The sequence below is a fragment of the Ostrinia nubilalis genome, chromosome 13 (genome assembly GCF_963855985.1).
Source record: "Ostrinia nubilalis chromosome 13, ilOstNubi1.1, whole genome shotgun sequence".
Lineage (NCBI taxonomy): Eukaryota > Metazoa > Arthropoda > Insecta > Lepidoptera > Crambidae > Ostrinia > Ostrinia nubilalis.
This window is the reverse complement of record NC_087100.1, coordinates 7,996,180-8,017,678: the sequence shown is the minus strand read 5'-3', so window position 1 is coordinate 8,017,678 and position 21,499 is coordinate 7,996,180. Positions and strand designations below refer to the sequence as shown.

At 36.0% G+C, this 21,499-nt stretch overlaps 2 protein-coding genes across 2 annotated transcripts; both read left to right on the top strand.

The window, feature by feature from the left end:
* Nucleotides 1-5,645: 5,645 nt before the first annotated feature.
* Nucleotides 5,646-12,302, top strand: LOC135077155 (neuropeptide-like 3). The gene is made up of 3 exons (XM_063971708.1): nt 5,646-5,714; nt 11,059-11,256; nt 11,990-12,302. Exons 1-3 carry the CDS (start codon nt 5,703-5,705, stop codon nt 12,077-12,079), a joined length of 300 nt encoding a protein of 99 aa, XP_063827778.1. The 5' UTR covers nt 5,646-5,702; the 3' UTR covers nt 12,080-12,302.
* Nucleotides 12,303-17,254: 4,952 nt separating this feature from the next.
* On the top strand, nt 17,255-18,390 carry LOC135077154 (uncharacterized). Its single transcript, XM_063971707.1, has one exon. It carries the CDS (start codon nt 17,313-17,315, stop codon nt 18,288-18,290), a length of 978 nt encoding a protein of 325 aa, XP_063827777.1. The 5' UTR covers nt 17,255-17,312; the 3' UTR covers nt 18,291-18,390.
* Nucleotides 18,391-21,499: the final 3,109 nt, after the last annotated feature.

Here is a 21,499-nt window from a genome sequence, read left to right as displayed (position 1 = left end):
CTCCAAGCCTGCAAGGGAGAACTTCATCAGACCAGACTTAATGATCATATCAGTGTTCATAAACTGATGGTTTATTTTTGTGCATCATATTCTTATTCTTAGAACTGTCAAAATAATCGATCATCTTGTCAACATCTAGTTAAAATGTTAGACTACATTTGGCTAACATAATATCCCTACATAAGTAAGGAGGTAGGTAAATTGTAAATCACCACTTTTAGGTACCTTACAAAGTCACGCCATAATATTTTATTAGCAATCTAAATTATGTCAGTCACTCAAACTATACATGTATCACTTTAAGAGTTACATGTATAGTTTGAGTTTATTACCCGCCTATGCACGTTATCTAGGACAACAGATCAAGCAAAATGCATATTGTACCTACGTGCAAACATTCTACGAAATATTTGGAACGAAAATGTAAAACCAACACTTTTTATGAGTATTACCTATTTTTGGGGAGAAGCCTTGAAAAGTGTATTAGTACGTAAAATATGGGCTTGTAATCAATCAACAATTATTATTTACTAGCTTTTGCCCGCGGCTTCACCCGCGTGATATATAAGTTATAGCCTATATGTTATTCTGGATTATAAACAATATTACTGTAAAGTTTCATCAAAATCCGTTCAGCAGTTTTTGCGTGAAAGAGTAACAAACATCCAGACATCCAGGCATCCATACATCCAGACATCCAAACTTTTGCATTTATAATATTAGTAGGATAGGATCTGCAAAAAACATAAGAGACTCTACATAGAGTTACAGTTCTAGGTACTTCATCACGATAACTCATCCACTGACCTCGCGCTGAGACCATCCTTTTAAATTATAAACTAGTCAATAAATGAATCATTTGTACAGCCAAAGCTTCATGTAAACTAGACATTGAGTTAAGTACTCTCGGCCGCTAATTTGAAAGTTAATTCAGCTTCTAAGAACTTACTGTAAAACATTAATTAATACTGTGATGTACAACTTATTAGTGCTTCTTATCTATGTACTTAATGGTATCCTACTATGCAAATAAATTAAGTAAATAAGTTAACCAAGTCTTTATGAAGGATATGACTAAATATAACAAATTCAAGGACAAATAATAAATTATACATTCATATTTTTTACAATAAATATTTGCTGAAAAAAAAATTACTTTAGTTCCTATTTGACCGAATATTTAACTGTCCCAAAATATGTACGTATTAAGTAATTTAAACCTTATTATTATCATACAATATTTTAATATTTGTTTTTCAAAACTTACAGTGTTGGCAATTAATACGTGACGTCATTAAAACTATTAACTTTAAGTCCGCCAAATTCAATGTAGAAACGGAAATAACAATTTAGCGAATACTTGAAGACATTTTAATTGGTGATATGAATAAATTAGCCATGATTTTACGTTTGCGAAACCTGTTTATGAACATCCGTATTTAATACATTGTAAAGTAACAATAGAATATCATAGGGCATGGTGTGGTAAGTAAAGTTTGATGTATGTAGTTGTACGAGTACACGCTATAGAGTTAGAATTGTTAGGTTTTAAATAAATTGTTCCACCATACCACCTTATAATCTAGCCCTACAACAAAGAAAACACAATATTAACCAAACTTTTACACCTAGGTGACTAATTAACGGATTTATGTACTTATGTCCTAAGATTAACCCACTTGTTACTAGCGTTTGATATACGGATCAACATAAAAATTAAATTATTATAAACAATGAGGGTGGTTTCTGATAACATTGTTTATGTTAAACGATTGCCGTGGGGTCCCTTTGTCCATCAGAAGTGTTCTGTTCTCCATTGGGTGTCACATTTCAATCGTAAGCGTTTTGTTGTTTTCGTAAATTTTACGATGACTTTTTCAAGGTGAATACAAACATAATAAGTATTTATTCTAAAGTATTTCTTGCCGAAATATGAAAGTTTGTAGCCCACTTTTTGTAAATCGATAACATAATTATAAACATTTTTATAGTAACTGATACTAATTCAACGTTAAACTTAGTGATCCGTATAAGGAACGCTAGTAATATGAACTGCGGTATTTTGTTGTTTTAGCGCCTGCCTTCGAGGCCCTTTCCTTTAAATGAAATCATTGAAGAACTGGAGAAAAATGAAGATGACTGTATCCCTAACTCAATCACAATTTTCCTGCTGGAAAATCCGGAAAATTGTAATGGTGATTTAACCAAAGAAAACTCTGGTGATAAAAATAAAGTGTCAATAGATTTGCCTCGATTACAAATGAGAGCCCACGTAGAAATCACTAGAGAATTCTTCATCCAGTGATGATGAAGAAGACTGCATCCCGTTAGCTTAGATAGCCAATTATGCCCTAGACAGGGTCAGTCATGTTTGAAGATATGAAGAAATTATTGTTTGTAAATGAGATGATTTAGTATGGTTACCTACAGTTGCTTCAAATGCATTGAAAATTGCGCCAACTGTCAAAACCAAGAGATTTTCTCCACCACATAAACAGAGGAGAAGTATTTTAATATCTCAAATTCAGTCACAACACACAGTTTTTATGAAACTCACGCTTTGGATACAAATGCAATGTTTTTGCAAGAAATATAATATTACCCTTTATCTCAGAAAATGTTTTGGGCATAATATACAGTTCACACTACTGGAATTAAATTTGAAAAATAATAAATTTTACTCTGAATATTTTTTTATTAATGAATATTCCATATTTTATGCAAATACTTTAATAACTTACGCAAGTCGCAAAGAGTTGGTATTATCTCTAAGTTCATACAAGTGGCCGTACCTACATATTACTAGCGTTCCGTATATCAAACACCATTTTCCAGCGTTTCCGTAAGACCAATATTTTTTTTTGTTTTTTTCCTGTTGCATTGATGCATTAAATAGCCGATATATGCAAAATCACAGGAATCGTAAGAAAAAAGGGATATCCGTAACAACTGGGTTAAGAAAGCTTCGATCTACAGCTGCCGATTGTTACCACTAAACCAAGGTTGTCAAGTGTAACATAATACTTCAAACAATCAGAAAGAACTATTTGGCATTAAAACAAGAAAAAATGCTTATTATAACTTAATACTCAAACTTAAAGATAACAAAGTTACCTACCCTCAATTACTTTGGAGTCTGATACCTAAATAAAAAAATGCACATACGCTTACTTAAAATCGTTTAGTTATTTGCCTCAAAAGAAAAAACTACTACATTTCCGAAATTCCCCAAGTATTATGTGTGAGTCCAATAGTCGGTCTTACGCGACATTGATTAACGACAGCTTTTATCTGACACCGCCCCAAAAATCTTGAGTATTCGGCGTTAGGTTTTAGGGCACCCCAACCTAATGTCATGTAATCGGAACGGGTGTAAGCACTAGGGTTAAGTTGTTCATGTATGAAAACGAATGGAGAAATGGGGACACACTATTTACATTCAAACGGTTGTAGATAACGGTTCTCTAAAAAGTTTAAAAATTCAAAATATTAATATTTATAAATTGAACAAGTAAAAAGTCCCCAAGTGGATCTAAATTTTACACCACGCGAGTTTAGATCAAATTTGAAAATTAAAATATTTTTTTAAGAATTCTCTCGAAGATTTCATATTACATTTATTACAAAACAGCTATGAAAAAAAAAATATACCTAAGTAGAATCAAAGAATTACATACCACCGAACACTTAAAAAAGAATTAATAAGGTAGGTATCTAAATTATCCAATACAGCGCCCGCACCTAACGAACGCCTGTATCAGTGTGATTTGTTAAGTTAGAAGTCAGCTGACCAACTGATAAGTAGATATGGTCGTGGAATAGTGTCATTGAAAACGCCCTGCCCTAATTACGGTCACATGTAAGCCTCACAGGGCAATTTTCATGTACGAGTATAGAGTGATAAATTTTAGCGAACAGTAAGCAAGCCTGTAAACTTGGACTTACAAGTCTTGATCGTTTCATTTGTTAGAATTTCAATTGAGACTTTTCACCTGAAAGCGCTTGCATTGATTCATCCATTCCATTTCTAAAGTACCTAATAATAGAGGACAATAATGTAATGATGACACAATAAAGTTATAAATAATAGTACCTACTTTGACCAATTACATATTTTACAATTTACCAATTGCAATATTTTATTTTAATCTAATTCAGAGGTTTCTACGCAAGTAAAATACCCAAAAAATAGAGCTACCTACACTCCATTAACTAAAAAAACTTGATAAGTTCTAAAAGCTCACGCTTTACTACAAAAAAAAACTTGAAAAGACCATTATCTAAACAAGTCTTATGAAGAGTGTATTCTAAAATTAAAGTATCAAATGATTTAATTGCCGTTTACAGTATTGCACGTATAATATGAGTAGATTTAAAAATACATCTAACTTAACAACCAAGTGTACAGTGTACGGTTGGCTTAATAAGTATGTAATATTTTACGACCTTTTTTACAACGTGTATTTAGAATAAAATAATAATGGTATGCACTAGAATTTCACCACATAGCGTGCAGATTACTCGCATGTGTACCTAACTATTGTCATGATTGCAATTAACACTGTTCCTACATCACCTCATAATAAATGGTACATATATGTACAAAACCATTCATCAACTAGTTATATCTGACTCTAGATAATACACGATGACACAAGAGTACCTACATACATTTTATGTATAATGGTTTGCTATGTGCACATACGATTTACCCGCGTTTGTCGCAAATTTTCAAAAATATATATTTTTCGCTATCCTATCCTACTAATATTTCCTACTAATATTATAAATGCGAAAGTTTGGATGTCTGGATATCTGGATGTTTGTTACTCTTTCACGCAAAATCTACTGAACGGATTTTGACGAAACTTTACAGTATTAATGTTTATAACCCACTATAATTTATGACGATCTGTGACAAACTAAATTTCACGCGGGTGAAGCCGCGGGCATTTGTTTATAATCTTATGTTTGTACGTATAAGATAAAAATTGTAGCAATTGAGTAGCAAATCTGTAGTCGGTGTAGGTACTATAGACTATAGTCTGACACTGGTTGTGATTTTTATTGTTAGATGTTACTTTATACGTGAAATAAAACATTTATTTGTATGTTTATTTATCCATTTGAACGTACACATGTCTTTACAGACTTATTGGGAAATAAATTAAATTACCTACCACGTAAGAGTAAATTCTTCAAAACCAATTGAAAATACATGAAAGAAAATTCCAAAAACTGGAATGAAGGTCATTTTTTCTTCAATTTTCTGTATGATCTGATACGATTTCTTCGTATTCGCTTTAAGTAGGTACGTCTTCTGTTTGCGCATCGCGGCGACACATAATACATTAATGTTTCCGAAAATTTCTGGTTGTTGTTGATTTGATTAATACATTTAAATTATGGTAAAACACACGTAAGGTCACTGTTAGGTAACATAATAGGGAAAAAATATTTAATCGAATTTCCCCAAAAATAACTGCAGTGCGCTCATGAAAAAGGGTTCCCACTGCTTACTTTGTTGCTATCCGTACTTATGAAGGCTGATACATATGACCTAGGCCTGGGCCGCAGGTAGGGTTAGACGGATTTGAATTAGCCAATATGTGTATAAAAGGCCATACGATCGGTCCCTAAGCACATTCGCTCACACACCCTCCTTCGTCACTTTAAGACATCCCCACCACCCACCCTTCAAAATGTACAAGCTGGTAAGATCTTTAAAAAGTTTTTTATCCAGCCTAGAAAATTAATAACTAACATAGACAATAGAAAATCTTAATAGGATCTGAGTTTATTCCGGAGTTTCTTCTCGTCACTTTCCTTAGGCTTGCCATAATATGTTTGTCTCGAAGCGCTTCACTACCGAACAAAAGATAAGGAGACATTTAAAGAGTTCCTTATGGGTACCTTTTTTATTATTATTTTTTTCACAAGTGCCAAATTGGTCTAAATTGAATACAGACTTTTCAGTATCATTTTCATTATTGTAATTTTTATCGTTCAGTAGAAATTGAGCTTAACGGAAATAACAATAAAATTAATGTTTTAGAATGAACTTAGGCACATAAACTCAATTAGAGAAAGCTTCAGAGAAAATAATTTACGAGATTGATTGAACATTCTTAGTAAATTAATGAATTTGGTTTCCTCGAATCAGAGATAAGAAGCTAAAGTGTATCAACTTTGAAATCCTTTGGACTATTAGAGCAAATTAATAATGAAATAATTATGTGTATACGTGTAATACGTAATCGTTTTATCCCTGAACTACCAATATTAATTCCGTCTTACTATTTGTAAAGCTTTCTAGCAAAGGATCTTAAAGCCCGCAGGCTTGACAGAGGGAAGTCTCATAATAACCATAACTTTTTTTTTAAAGTCCTGGATTTACAATGTTCTGTTTACATTAATGATTACAATGAAAAGTTCAACAGCAAATAAGTATGCTTGGATGACAGGAAACCCCCATGTTTGAAAGCTTTATTGTACAAAATTATTGAAAAATCGATGTCAGAGTAAGTAGGGAAAAGCTTTAGAACAACAAAAATTATAAAATGTTTACGTTTATGATTACTAATAAAATACCTACTTAGTTGGGTTTATTTATACATATAGGTTCATTAAGTCTGCTCTAGTATAATTTTTAAGAATTTTAACCATGACGTTTTAATTTTTTTTGTATAATTGATATTTCCTTTATTTACTAAATATAGAAAGGTATTCATCATAATCATCACCCATCTATTAGAATAAACTGGATAAATTTTAATCAGTATACAAAAACTGATTACCGAATAACAAACATTTTTATATTTTCAACTTGAATTTTATAACTTAACCGACAAAGTAGTAAAAATCGACGGCCATCTTTTTTATCGCTCAATCACTTTTTATCATTCCCTGACATTCTCGGGCGGTAACGACCTCCCAAGGCCGCACTATTTGCCATCCGGTCGACATAAGTTACGTTTTTCGGTCCAATTCCACCGGTCCAGTGTTTTTTTACCCGGCTCGCAAATTTACCCAGCAACTTTATTGCAAATGTTTCTCGAGTGTCTGTGTTTGTGTATCTTTTTGACCTCTAGCCTAAACATTGTGAATCTTGGGGTGTGCACGTGCCTTTACAACAAGACCAATCAATACAATTTCTTTCATTTATTTTATAACAATACAAATTAGTAATATGACCAAGATATAAACATTAGGGATCGTATTGTATGTAGTAAATATTATTTTCAAGTTATTTTTTCAATTTCAGTATTTAGATTAAAACTTCCGCTATAATTTCATGGAACATTTATGAAACGATACTGAGGTAAAGAGTAGTTAAATCTGTTATTGGTACCTAACTAATGTTCAAGCTGAAAGCTATAGAATTAGTATAAATAAAGTTTCGAGAATTCCTTTACAATTACTCTGCCTAAAGCTTTCATCAAAACAATGTGACGACACGCGGCGCGACGTTTACTTATAATCCTTAAAGTGAAAAGGGTTGACTCTTTAAATTAAGCAATTCGATTTCTATGAAAACATCATTGGTTCTGAGGTATTTGCAAGATTTTTAGTTACTGGAAAATCTTCAACTTAATTACCTCCTTTGTTATCACAAACATTAGCAAATTGAGCAAAAGGCCTCTTTGTTTGTCATCGTTTAGCGAGAATTCGAAACTTCCAGAAAAACTTTTTATGTCTTAATACTTTTTTCCCTTTAAATATTCGGACCTTTTTTAAGTCTCGGTAAATATTTATTATTTCAACCGTCTACAGATTCATATTACAAGCAGTTAAGAAACGTCCAATAAACTTTTCAGAAACTGCAGTAAAGATGCAAATTTGACGCAAGTAGTGCATTTTAGTACCCACGCGTTCAGCGAAGGATATGTTAATTGACCCATGTAACAAGCGATTGCACTCTGAATTTTCAATTATGTTCATCGGGCTTATATTTTTAATCCCATGAGAAATAAATGCCATAATGACTGTAAGGTTAAATTCGTACTTAAAAAATGCCCTTGTATTTTTACAATGGGACAGTTACTAGAAATACTTATAATAAGTTCCGAAAATTCATTTGCTCTAAGTACTCGTAAGTACTTCCTGTAGCAATCTCACATCAATACGCAAACACCCTAAAACTGATAACAAATAAGTACATTCAGAAACAAAATTATAAAGCAAATAATATTGTGTAGATTGCTAAGCTATCACGACACATGTCGGTTTGAATTAACATAAAGAGGCCCTTTCTGAACGTTATTCCTTATAATTATTCCATCAAAGGGTTTGAAAAATATGTTTAGACAAAAACATGTTTTCATCGCGAAAAAGCTAGCACAAGCCACTGAAATATGTCACCTTTGATCTCTATCGATGCATTTGACGTCCTTTATTTTATCACCCATAAAATTCAAACAAACAACTTGTTTATCGTTTCCCAAAAGGCGGCAATTATTCACCGACTTCACAAATCCCTTTATAGATTTTGTGAATAACGGAACGTTCTATTTTCTTTCATCGCATAATAAATGTTTTGTAGGTCTCTATGGCGAAATGAGGTGATATCATTTGCATGAAAGGTTTCATTGGTTGTTATTCGCGATTAAAAAAGGCAGGTACCTATGTACTTATAAAAAAATTAGCATTTGACCCAAATTAAGTAATCATTACGAAAAGTACGAAATTCTTTAATTAACAACGTTTCCTTGAAATGAGTTCCACGACCCCACTATTTAATTATTTAACTCGTGTATTCGGATGAACTGTGGATTGAATTAAGTTACGGTAACTGTGGGAAGGGACATAGGAAATTAGGAATAGTCAATGATAATTTCATAGACAAAGGTGTCCATTTCCACGTGTATTGGAAACAATCCTTGCCCGTGTTACTAAGGATAACTGGTCTAATAAATGCTGAGCGCATTTTATAGCTAGTTACTCAGTAAAAAATATAATTTTATTACAAGTATTCTTAAATTGAAGTTTGGTGAGTACATTTTTGCGCATTAATCAAAGGCAGCTGTAATATGCATTGGTGACAGGTATTAAATGAAATTGGCCCGCTAAATCTGTTAGAAACTATATTCTTGACTTTGAATATACTTTTGTCTTATAGATTGGCTAATGAATGAAAAAGGTTTATGTTAACTATTAATAGTTTTCCAGATATAAATTCTATGTGTATGCTTTTGAGCGAAGCCTACGCAGCATGCTAGTAAAACCAACACAAATGTTGTTAAGAATTTTCTTACATCGAACATAAAATAACTGGCGCAGTAATTCTTGAAATGGACATAGATTACGAACCCGAATGGGTTCATAGCGATTACCCACATATCAGTAGAAATATTTAGGTCTATAAGAATAACTCGTCAGAAACCAAAGGACATCGGGTGCAATAAGTATCTATGTCAAGTACTGGTGGTGCCTTGCGATTGTTCGGACCGGTCCAGTTAGAAAGGAATTGATTATAGCCCGACTAGATACCAGTCTAGGTATAGTTACTTACATAGTCTTATATATTTTTTTGTAACCACCCACCACAAAGCCCTGATTCCCTAAAACATTTGTTGTTACTGAGTATCATTGTAAGTTTGATGTGATTACTTAGGAAACGACTCATACCCCGAATCTAAATAAATTATAAGCCGCAATTTATTTGACTGATACAGATATAAATCCATTAATTTGCTTTGATCTTCAAAAGATACGCGCTAAATATAGGTTTACCCGTTTGCCGTTGAAAAAATATAATAGGATTCAGAATATAATATGCTAATAGCACAGCCCTTTTCTCTAAAATATTTTTTGTATGGTGTAATTTTATAAGTTTAGATATTTTAGAAATAAGTTTACAAATGTACTTACATTACGATTGTGTATTTTAGACTACATGTATGCGTTCAACATTATAATAATTTAATTAATATCAAACTTTAACGCACCTGTAAACTATGAATGTTTCTAAAATTTATCAAATTAATAGTAACTTGAAATAGAAATTCCTTTCTACACATATTCCATATTTATTTTCTTTTCATCTATTTTAAGTTAATATGACGTTGACGTAAGTACGTAATAAGTTAAATTGTTTTAACTTGAACCCTTTGAACAACGAAGTTGTTGAGTTAAACAATCTTCAATTTTCTTCACATAAAAAGAATGTTAAGCTTATAAATACCTTTTTGGAGCTTTAATTCGATGTTTGTAACTTTTACTCGTGTGTTCATTATTTTGTTCAGATGATAAACTTTTAAACAAACCAATTGACATTTAAAAGAAACATGATGCCCTTTGAAAAGATATTTGTTGCTTTCTTGGGGGAATCGACCTTAAGTAAACTGTTTTTCATTCAGACCATAGATTTAGGCATAGACTTTAACACAAAAAGATAATATCACTAATTCAATTACCTACCACTTTAGATGAATCTATACTTGGTTATGCTTAATTATTTTCCTGTTAGTAGAAGGATGTTAGATACACGGATAATATGAAAGCTGCATCTAAAAAAGCTTTCAGTATATTCAATTTCCTGCTGTCCATATATCAGAGCGATTATTTAAAGATTAACATTTAATTCGTTGTGTAATACATGGTGGTAAAACTGGTTAATTTAATTAAACGAGAAATTGACTCACAGATGAGCAAGGGCAAACTAAACAACCATGTGAAATAACTTCTATAAATTATTAATATGACTGACGACTTCGTGCTAGTTAGGGAGTTAAAGACCCTCTAAAGGCTGGTCCTCTAAGGTTTGATTCTCTGGTGGGGCACAAAGTGAAAAATCACTTTGTGCAGTTGTTCCGAGTTAACAAATTAATTCTGATTGACTAATGATACCTTAGAAAACACGAAACTTGCTAGCTATATAGCTGCTCATAAAATCTGGCTTCAAGATAGAATAATATGATATGATACTTTAGTGGTTACCTGAATCGATCAAATAGGAACACTGTCACTCAAGTAAAGGCAAAAGATGTATCGTTTACTAAATTACTATATTATGTACCTATTGTGGACGTCCATTTACGGTAGAGTATGTGGTTCCAGGTCGTATTCGCCGCTCTCCTGGCCGTCGCCGCCGCCGCCCCCGGAATCTACGGAGGCCTGGCTGCCCCCGGCATCTACGGAGGCCTGGCCGCCCCCGTCTCCCCATGGGGCCACGGCATCGTCGGCGCCCCCCTAGTGAGCGCCCCAATCGTCAAGGCTGCGGTGCCAGTGGCCACCTCCTACGCTAACTCTGTCAGGGTTTGTAAACCTTATTTTGAACCTGTTTCGCAAAAGGAAAAGTTATTTTGACTGTTTTGGAAAATAACACTCCCGAAAGAACTTTATCAATATCTGGTTAAAATCAATCATAACTTCAAAAGCATTGTGCTATTATCTTTGAAAATTATTTTTATGTACCTTCCAAACATCTTGGAAACACGTGCCCCTGCAGCCGTTGTTTGTTGTGAAGAGAGGAAAAGTTTCCTGGAAACGTTTCGAATTCGTGAAAATTGAAGACCTGTTTTTCCATGGAATATGGATTTCTATGAGGATTCTTTGATGTCAGGACATCTGACGGATCACCCTGTTGTCTCGAAGCTAAAGTAGGTTTAAAATATACTGTAAAAGTGTTAAAACCTACTACTAAAATGGCCTTATTTATAATTTGCATTTAACAAACTAATGCTAACTAATTAATTATACTAAAACACACTGATCTATGGACAGTTAATAAATTATTAACAGATAGATTTTTTATTCAGAACAACAAATTAAAGTACAGGTAATTTACAAACTTAAACTAATAAACTTAAACTATACTAAACTAATTACTTTATGTCTTTTACTCATTAATATTAAATAATCTCAAAACAAATTGTTTCTTCAGAATACCAGCGTCATGTTCTATAGCGCACACACGATGAGTGGGTGCATTCGCTGTGATAAACTGTGTTTGAACCAAATAAATTATTTTCTCTCTCTTTTGTTCCAGATCGCCTCCCCCGCTGTGGCTGTGGCGCCCCAATATGCCGTGGCTGCCCACGCTCCCGTGATCGCAGCGCCCTACGGCCACGCCTGGTGAGCTGCCTCCTAGGCCCGCTAGCCCCACCCGGCCAGCCCAGGCCTCCACCACCCAGGCCTACACCATCTGGGCCCAACCCGAGTGCAACAGTCAATAAACAAATATTTATTTATATAGCAATAAGAAATTCGGAATGATAGTAGAGCAAAAGTCTAACTGTAACGAGTTGGAATGTTATGCCCTTGCGTTTGGATAATAAATGTAATAGTATTGTTTTATAAACTGTTTTAATTCTGCACCTTCTCTTAATGTTTTTTAGTAGACAATCATTGGCCCATGGGCCCAGGTAAAATCATGTTCATCACGCTCTAACAGTTTTCTATCTACTGAAATCGACTCTATCTAAATCAAACCATGGCACTCAAGCCATCAGGCTTAGCAACCGCCAGATCAACAGTGAGATTCAGTATTTATTATTTGCTGTGAAAAATATTTACCATTGCGGCTGCTCAAATACAAATCAAATTGAATTATTGACGCCTACTGCCCATAGCGTTAGCGGGACCTAATTATCATAATTTATATCCGTACCCATTGTAGATAAACAAGTCTCAATCTAAAAATATAAGCCGTAAAATATCGATGGGCATTGTTTACGGTGTCGGATATTCCCACAGAAAACGGGTTGTCTTAAAGTCTATAGGGTCGCTGATAAATAATTATATTAAGCTCTCCAACCAGAATTAAAATACCAGTACGAGACAACAGTTGGTAGATACGACCAGCTCCATTTAAGGGCCGCTGGATTCCGCATGCCACTTTATGTAGCACCTCAGTGCTCTGATACATATATTGCTAGAGCTGATACAACCGTAAGAGTATAACAATTAGCTTTAAAAGTTTGAATAAAGAAAGGTAAGTAACGTAATGATCACAGGTAGAAACTTAAGGTTGGAAACAGTCCTAGTATTATTTTACTTTTTGGTTCTAAATTATTACATTGTCACAAGTTTGCATATGAAACTGTAGTTAATACACAGCGTGTCCCAAAAAGTAGTGTCAAGCTGATGCCCAGAGGTAGAGCATCACCAGGGCTACCCAAATCACCGTGACTTTTGATAGTTTTCGAGTTATGATTTTTTTTTACAACATACAGGATTTTGGTTTACATTCGTGTTATGGATGTAAATGCTTCTGTATCAGCTAGGCTTAGTATTCATCTAATAATAATAAAAAAATCAGGCATGTAAGTTGACTATTCGCGCCACAGTGACCAAAAAAGTGCCTAAGCACAGATTTTAAAATAATCATAACTCGAAAACTATCAAAAATCGCGGAACGTACATGGGGGTGATTTGGATATCCCTAGTGATGCTCTACCTCTGGGCTTCGGCTTGACACTACTTTTTGGGATACCCTGTATTATATTCAAGGTCTTAGGGTAATTGCGCCGGTTTTCCGTCCAGCTCCTGTTTTCGCCCATTTGACCGACTTACCACAAACAAATACGGAAAATTAGAATACAAACCTAACTTTCCGTGCAAGTTTGGACTTGTTACAATCTATAATATCTAAGTAACAGTTCTGCCTGCATGAAAATGTAATTTGACAAGTAATAACTCCAAAAAAATCTACGGAAGTTGCTGCTGCACACAGGTGAATGGAAAACGTCGTCAAGTTAGAAAAAAAAACGTGCTGGTAGGGAACTTTCATGATATGTTTAATTACTGTTTTAGCTACTTTACGTAATGTTTTTGGCACGTATGTCTAATTATTAGCATAGTAAACACTATTTTAAGGGTTTATTAAAGTTTTTGTATAGAAATCTTAGATTAATTAAGTGGACTAATACTAGCATAAAAATTTTGCAAGATTTTGGTTTTCGTCCACGTGGACGGAAACCCTGACACCTAGTTAATATTTTTAATAATCATTTTACTTCAATGGACCTACAAAATACAATGTTTTTTCTTCCAATATGATCTTTATTGCTATTACATTAAACATTTTAGTTTACGTCCACTTTTTAACAGTGATAAACCCATAAAAACCGTTAAAAAGATGTGGACGAAAACATAAAACAGCTTTAAACGTTGTTTTGTTTTCGTCCATGACGTCATGAGCAAGCACTGGGGTGGACGAAAACCAAAATTAGCTATTCCTGTAGATTAGTTTTTGTCCATTTATCCTTCGACCTATTGCAATATTTTCCTAAATTTAGGTAAGAAACTTATTTAAATGTTTTTGATATCATTTGAAAGCTAACAAAATTACCTTTCAAATGATGTACTACAATCCATAGTTACCTACTGTATTGTAGAATTGGTTTTAAGTTAATAATTCAACTGCACCCTTTTTTCTACACAGTGGTCGAAAACTAGCGTACACTAGGACGAAAACTGATTTTTTTGGACGAAAACTAGTGAAATCGCCTCTTTTGCATAAAATATTTTTTATAAAAAAACCTGTGTTATTTACTTATTGTCATATAATATTAACATAAAGTAGACTATATACGAGGGCGGCACTGAAAATTTCGGGAATCAAGGAAGTGAAACAACATTACTATTTAAAAATGTATTTATTGCTTTTTAAAGTATTCTCCGCGATTTTTACACATTTTTCCATACACGAAACCAATCATTGAAGCAACCATTGCATTCGGAAGTTTGGGTCTCCAAAATGTCCGTTTTGTAGGCGTCCACAGCTTCAGGTGATGAAAATCTCTGACCACGCAATTTATTCTTTATTTTAGGGAAAGTATAGAAATCATTAGGGCTTAGGTCGGGGCTGTACGGCGGATGGACTAATAATTCTATGTTTTCTTGCTCTAAAAACTCTTTTGTTCAGTGCGCGGTGTGAGAACTCGCATTGTCGTGATGGAGGATGATGCGGCGGTTGCAGTTCTCTTTACGGAGTTCAGAAACGACTTGTGGAAAACAAATGCTAGCATACCATTCTGCATTAACCGTTCTTTGTCCCCCAAGAGGAATAGTCGCAACATGGCCGGTTTTGGAGACAAACGTGGCCACCATTTTTTTTGCAACACTCCGTGAACGAACAATTTTTGTTGGCTTTAACTCATTTTCGAACACCCAAACTCGTGACTGGTTTTTTGTTTCGGGTTCGTTCGCGTATATCCAGGATTCGTCACCTGATACGATGTTGTATACAGCATTTGAGGATCCTGCATGTAATCTCCCGAGAGTTCTGACGCACCAAGTAACGCGAGCCGCTTTTTGCTCTTCACAGAGCGAATGCGGTATCCATCGGGAAAACAACTTTTTTACACCTAATTGTTCATGCAAGATTATTTGTATTTGACTCATGCCAATGTCTAAAGTTGCCTGAATTTCGCGGTACATCACATGTCGATCTTCTTCAATCAGCTTACGCACAGCATCAACGTTTTCTTAGGTGACTGCAGTTTTTGGACGACCTTGACGGGGATCATCACTGAGCTTGACACGTCCACGTTGAAATTCAGGAAACCAGCGATAAATTGTGGTTTTGGATGGGGCTTCATTACCAAATGCAGAAATCATCCGGTCAACACACTGTTTTTATGTTAATCCACTTCAAAAGTCATAATAAATCATCGCTCTTGAATTTTCTCGAGTCAATTCCATTTTCTCAACGACTAAACAAGTTTGACAAGACCTTGTGATACGACCGAGAATCTTTTGTTAAATAAATAAATGGTATACGATTTTTAAAACCCTGGAGTTTGCAATTAAATAGATTTTAATATGACAGGAACAGTGGAAATATTCCATTCCCGATACTTTTAGTGCAGCCCTCGTAAGGACTAAAATGACATATGATACATATGAGTAAGGGTATTTTAAGATATTCATTTCGCATCACAAAGTTGGCAACTCCGATAATTGGACGAAAACTAACGCACTTACCCTATATTATGCATGCTTAGATTAGATTGTTACGATATCGATTCAACTCTGTCATAAATTTTACATAGTAGGTACGTACATAGATGCTCTTATTTCTGTAGCCAATTTCTGTAATCAAAAGCCTTGTTTTGTTCTTGAAATTGAACTTATATCACAACTAGTGTGTGATATAAGTTGAGATTAAAACAAACGAAAGTGGTTGTATCATCTCTACAATGTTAAGGTAAATTTACACCCAGCTGTCCGTCGTGGACTTGTATGAAAGCGAATCCAAGGCCATTCAAACCTTAACATTTCGTTTAATCGAGCACTATAGCAAAAAATAAAGGCACCTTTTTTATGTAATGACTGGCTCTGCGACTTGAATTACTTACATATTTTATGTCTTTTTATACACGGACATTATTTTATGTACTTTTTGAGCCGGTTTCCGTCAAGTTACTAGGCAACTCAATTTTTTTACAAAGTGACTTATCGGACAATTTATCGATTTCGATTTTACTTTATGATAAAAAATACTATAAAGATTAATTAATATTGCCTGTAATGTAACTGAATATAATCTAAAAGTAATACCATCAATATAAATATCACACCTAAAGTACTGAACCAAGTTTGATAAAAAAAAATTGTGGATAAAAAAACATATTTATTTTTAAGAGATGGGTGAATGACACAGGTAGGTACAGATACAGATAAATACTAGCACCTCTCGCCAAAATTAAGTTCGTGAAATAATTGTTATCAATGATTAGAAATGATGAACCCAGGTGTTTTGTTTTAATAAAGGAAACAATTAAAATCAGGTTCAATAAACGACTAGTTACCTGCTCTTTGTTAATCTGATTAAACAATATAAATTGGATGTGAAGAAAGACACTCAATTTGGACCGTTCCCGACTTAGGGCCTAGTTGGGCTCATTAATCATAATTATATTATAACTCCGGGCACACATCTATTCTCGGCAAGTGTACCTAAGAAGGGTCAACGACTCGGAGGCTTAACTGCCCCAGTAATTATTACTTAGGCACGAAATAAAAAGCCTGTAATAGATTTATTTTCAAAGGTAGGTTTTAGGAAAATTTCAAATACTTCTGTTAAAGTAGCTAATCGTGTATTTCAAACATTTGTACTATTTTAAATGTCATATAAAAAAAAGGACATGCGTAGACCCCGTGTGTGTAAGGATCTGTAGTGAAATTGTAGAGTGATATTGCAACATGCACCTTACGTTAACAGATTTACAGCGCGATGTCAAAGGACACCCGTTGAACTTGACTTTTCTCAGACTACTTTGTGAGCGGTATAAATACATACGTTAACTTAAAGAAAGCACAGTCTCATTCGCTCGTCGTTTGCATCTGAACTAACACAGACCACGATGAACTCGCTGGTGGTGTTGCTTTCCGTGGTGGCGTTGGCCGCAGCCTCGCCGAGTGGCCTTCTGTTGGCTCCATCAGCCATCGTTGCTCCTGCAGCTGTATCGCACCAGTCACGCATTGACATCCAATCATCTCCAGCTGTAGTGAGCACCTACGCGTCGGCGCCCATCGCCACCGCTGCCATCGCGACTCCGGCGTTCTACGCGGCTCCTGCCGCTATCGCCGCTCCCGCCCTGGTTGGTGCCCACCTCATCCACAAGCGGTCGGCTCCTCTTATCGCGGCCCCAGCTGTGACCAGCTACGTGGCATCTCCCGCGATCACGACCTACGCGTCTGCTCCGATCGCCACCGCTGCCATCGCTGCTCCTGGTTTGGCTTTGGCCGCACCTACTGTCATCAAATCGGCCATCGCCGCCCCCGTTGCCTACGCCGCGCCCGCCGCCATCGCCGCTCCTGCCGCTGTGTCGCACCAGTCTCGCATTGACATCAAATCCTCCCCAGCTGTTGTGAGCACTTACGCGTCTGCTCCCATAGCCGCTGCTGCCATCGCCGCCCCAGTAGCCTACGCCGCGCCCGCAGCCATCGCCGCTCCAGCCGCTGTGTCGCACCAGTCCCGCATTGACATCAAGTCCTCCCCAGCTGTAGTGAGCACTTACGCGTCTGCTCCCATCGCCACTGCCGCCATCGCTACTCCAGCTGTCTACGCCGCTCCTGCTGCGATCGCCGCTCCTGCTGTCCCCCTCGACACACCTGAGGTCATCGCTGCCCGTGCTGCTCACTTCCAGGCTAAAGCTTTGGCTGGTGCCCACCTCATCCATAAGCGGTCAGCTCCTTTCATCGCTGCTCCAGCTTTGACCACCTACGTGTCGTCTCCCGCGATCGCCACCTACTCGGCTGCCCCCGTCGTGCACTCGGCTCCCCTCGTCCAAACCTACTCTTCCCCCATTCTGAAGGCTTACAGCGTGCACCCATGGTGAGCGCCACCACGGAAGCGAGGAGTACAACTCCTCGGTTCAGAACTGACAAATGACTGAGAAACAGGCTTGTAAATATTAAATAAATAAAAAATGTTTAAAATACCTTTTTTACTTTATCATTCCTATGAACATACCTACAAATAAAATATTAACTTTAACTCGAACTTATGAGTTACAAGGATATTGATAGTACCTAACTGTACAAAGAAGTTAAGAGTGAAATATTATTGGTTTTGGAATAACATCAAATAGATTCTAAATGTAATTTATGAAAAGTAGAAACTATGAATCTTTTAACCGACTGTTAGAACTCATACCAAACCCGGCGGCTTTAAGTCAAAAGAATCCTTTTTACTTAGTTCACTTTCAAAAACTTGTCAAAAGTCGATGACTCAAGTCGCCACGCCGCGTCGCCGCGTCGGCGGGTTCGATGTGTATGACATTACACTTAAGAATTTTCATATTATGAAAAAGATTTATGCCACAAAGTAATTTTCTTCAGTAAATTGGTAAACACATGGTATGACTAAAATAATACCTCAAACAAGTTGATTTTTTCATTGGCTGAATTAAATCTGCTACTGAACGAAATACGTCACCGACACTACGAGAGATTATATTGATTGAAAGGCTAAATGAAAAAAAAAACAAATTACATATTCCTATACCTTTTTTCGGCGGTAGGCGTTAAAAAAGTACACACGACGCTCCTAGTTAAAATTCGCTTAAAATTAGTAATAATCACTATTATTACCTTTTTATAACGCCACTGTGTCTAAAATACGGTAATTTAGACCCACTATCGTTTGTCACAACTTTTATGGTGTGACACCATCGCAACACTGCACTCCTGTACCGGCTCTCCATCACACTGTCATCACATCGTCGTCATGGCTACACTATCTGACGTGCAACAGCTCCAATCGTCTCTCGAGGCATCGCTACATCAGCGCATGAGCCAGTTCGAGTCGCAGCTCAAGACTTCAGCGGAGCCATCATCGCTTGTTCAGCTGCACGAAGAACTCAAGGCCTTCAAAGAAGTCGTCCACGGTATCTTATTGCTACTACGCAAGCAAATAAGTGAGCTTTCCGGAGTCACGGACACTTACACAACGGACAATATTGGCTCATCTCACCATCTTTACGCCGACGACCTTCAATTGTACCGACATTGTCACCATGATGAAATTGATCAAGCAGTACAGTACATAAATGACGATCTGGAACATATCAGAAAATGGTCGAGTCGTTACGGGGTTGCTGTAAATCCCAACAAATGCCAGGCAATAATTGTGGGTAGCCAGCATCAACTTCGCCGCTTAAATGTGGATGATGTCACCTCTGTCAATTTTGATGGGGTTGATATCCCATACTGCTCGTCCGTCAAAAATCTCGGTCTTTATCTAGATTCTAGCCTCAGCTGGACAAGTCACGTATCTGAGATAAGTCGGAGGGTCATCGCCACATTGCGTTCCCTTTGCAGACTGAAATACTTCCTTCCAATTAAGACCAAGATCTCCCTTGTCCATACCCTTATTCTTCCGGTCATAGATTATGCTGATGTATGTTATCCTGACCTAAACCAAATTCATGTCAATAAGCTAGACCGGCTCCTCAACAACTGTATCCGGTTTATATTCTGCTTGCGCAAATATGACCACATTTCCTCATTCCGGTCTAAGCTTCAATGGTTACCTATACCTTTTCGACGAAAAGTCAGAATCCTTTTAACACTTTTTTCAATCTTAAACAATCCAAATTCTCCTTCTTACCTAAAATCCCAATATACGCTCCTCAGTTCGACTCACTCTCGTCAACTACGTTCCTCTAATACGCTTCTTCTTTCCACTCCTTCTCATCGTACTGGTTTTCTTTCCAACTCTTTTCTTCTACATTCCATTCGTCTTTGGAACGGTTTCCCTGAAAACGTCAGGCAGGCTCCCAGCAAGTCCACCTTTAAATTTCATGTGCGCAAACATTTTCTCGCTGGTGTTTCATCTTCATGATTTCTGTTCAACCTCCTTTTTTTTCCCTTTTTTTTTCCTTCTCTTTTTTTTCTCCCTTTGTCATCCATCCTATTATTATGTATGTGTCTATGTATGTATTCATATGTTATTTATGTAATTTTTTTTTCTAAATTCGTAATAATTCTATACCGCCTACTTTATTCTCAGTTTGGCCCTAAGGTTGACTGGCAGAAAATGCCGAAAGGCATTAAGTCCGCCTTATGTACACCGTTCTATGTGCATATAAGTTTTAAATAAATAAAAAATAAATAAATATTCGTGTTAGAGTAGGCGCACACCGTTGATTTTTAGTTGGCCGATAGTTGTGCCCGATTTTAATTTGTATGAAGAATCGGCCAAATCGAATCGGCGTAGTGTGCGCACTCCTATACATGCCCATACTGATCAACTGCCCGACTAAACTATCGGCCGACGAAAAATCAACGGTGTGAGCCTACTCTTAGGAAGACAAGGGGAAAAGAAAAAAGTGACAATCGTAAAAGAATAAAAAATTAAGAGGAAGTTTCTCGCCGGCCAGACGAGCGGCCAAGGAGTTTGGTCGTATCTTTGCAACCTCTACAATTTTATTAGGCCATACACCTACCTTGTACCAGTGATGTAGGTGTGATTACTATTCCTCCAGGAATCATAATACTATCCATATTTTGTGTAAGTACTTATAGCTTTTTGATGTTAAATTCACCTATACGATGTAGGTAGAGTTGGTATTTTGAATATACATACATAATGACTGATTACATTTCATCTCTATAATATTATAAAATGCAAAAGAAATGACAACTAGCTCTCCGTTTTATTTGTACTAGAGCTCTTTTTAGTGAAACTAATAATAGACGGCAGCACATCAAGCTTAAGTCTGTCACATCTTATGAAGTAGTAAAGCGCTACTTTAGGTACCACAAAAATATGTATACTGAAAAAAAATTGTTTGGTTACTGTTTACACGAAAAAAGTAACTTTCGAACTGGAAGTTAGTTCGCAAGTAACTATTTTTGTGTAGGCAGTAACTAAACATTTTTTTAGTGTAGTCTGATTTCAACAGCACATATCATGCAAATCAACGAAACGAGTTAAAAAAGGAATACTGAAATTAATAGAGGTAATTTATTTTCTGCAAAATAAGATTTCAAAAGTGTTTTTACACGCCCCACAGATATAACGGGTGTTTTTTTAGAGGTATAG

What these genes read in the sequence shown, in the direction of transcription:
- LOC135077155 (XM_063971708.1), top strand. An exon ending in CCTACGCTAACTCTGTCAGG is followed by an intron (nt 11,257 to 11,989) that starts GTTTGTAAACCT and finishes CTTTTGTTCCAG; the next exon opens with ATCGCCTCCCCCGCTGTGGC.
- LOC135077154 (XM_063971707.1), top strand. Translation starts at nt 17,313, where the DNA reads ATGAACTCGCTGGTGGTGTTGCTTTCCGTGGTGGCGTTGGCCGCAGCC.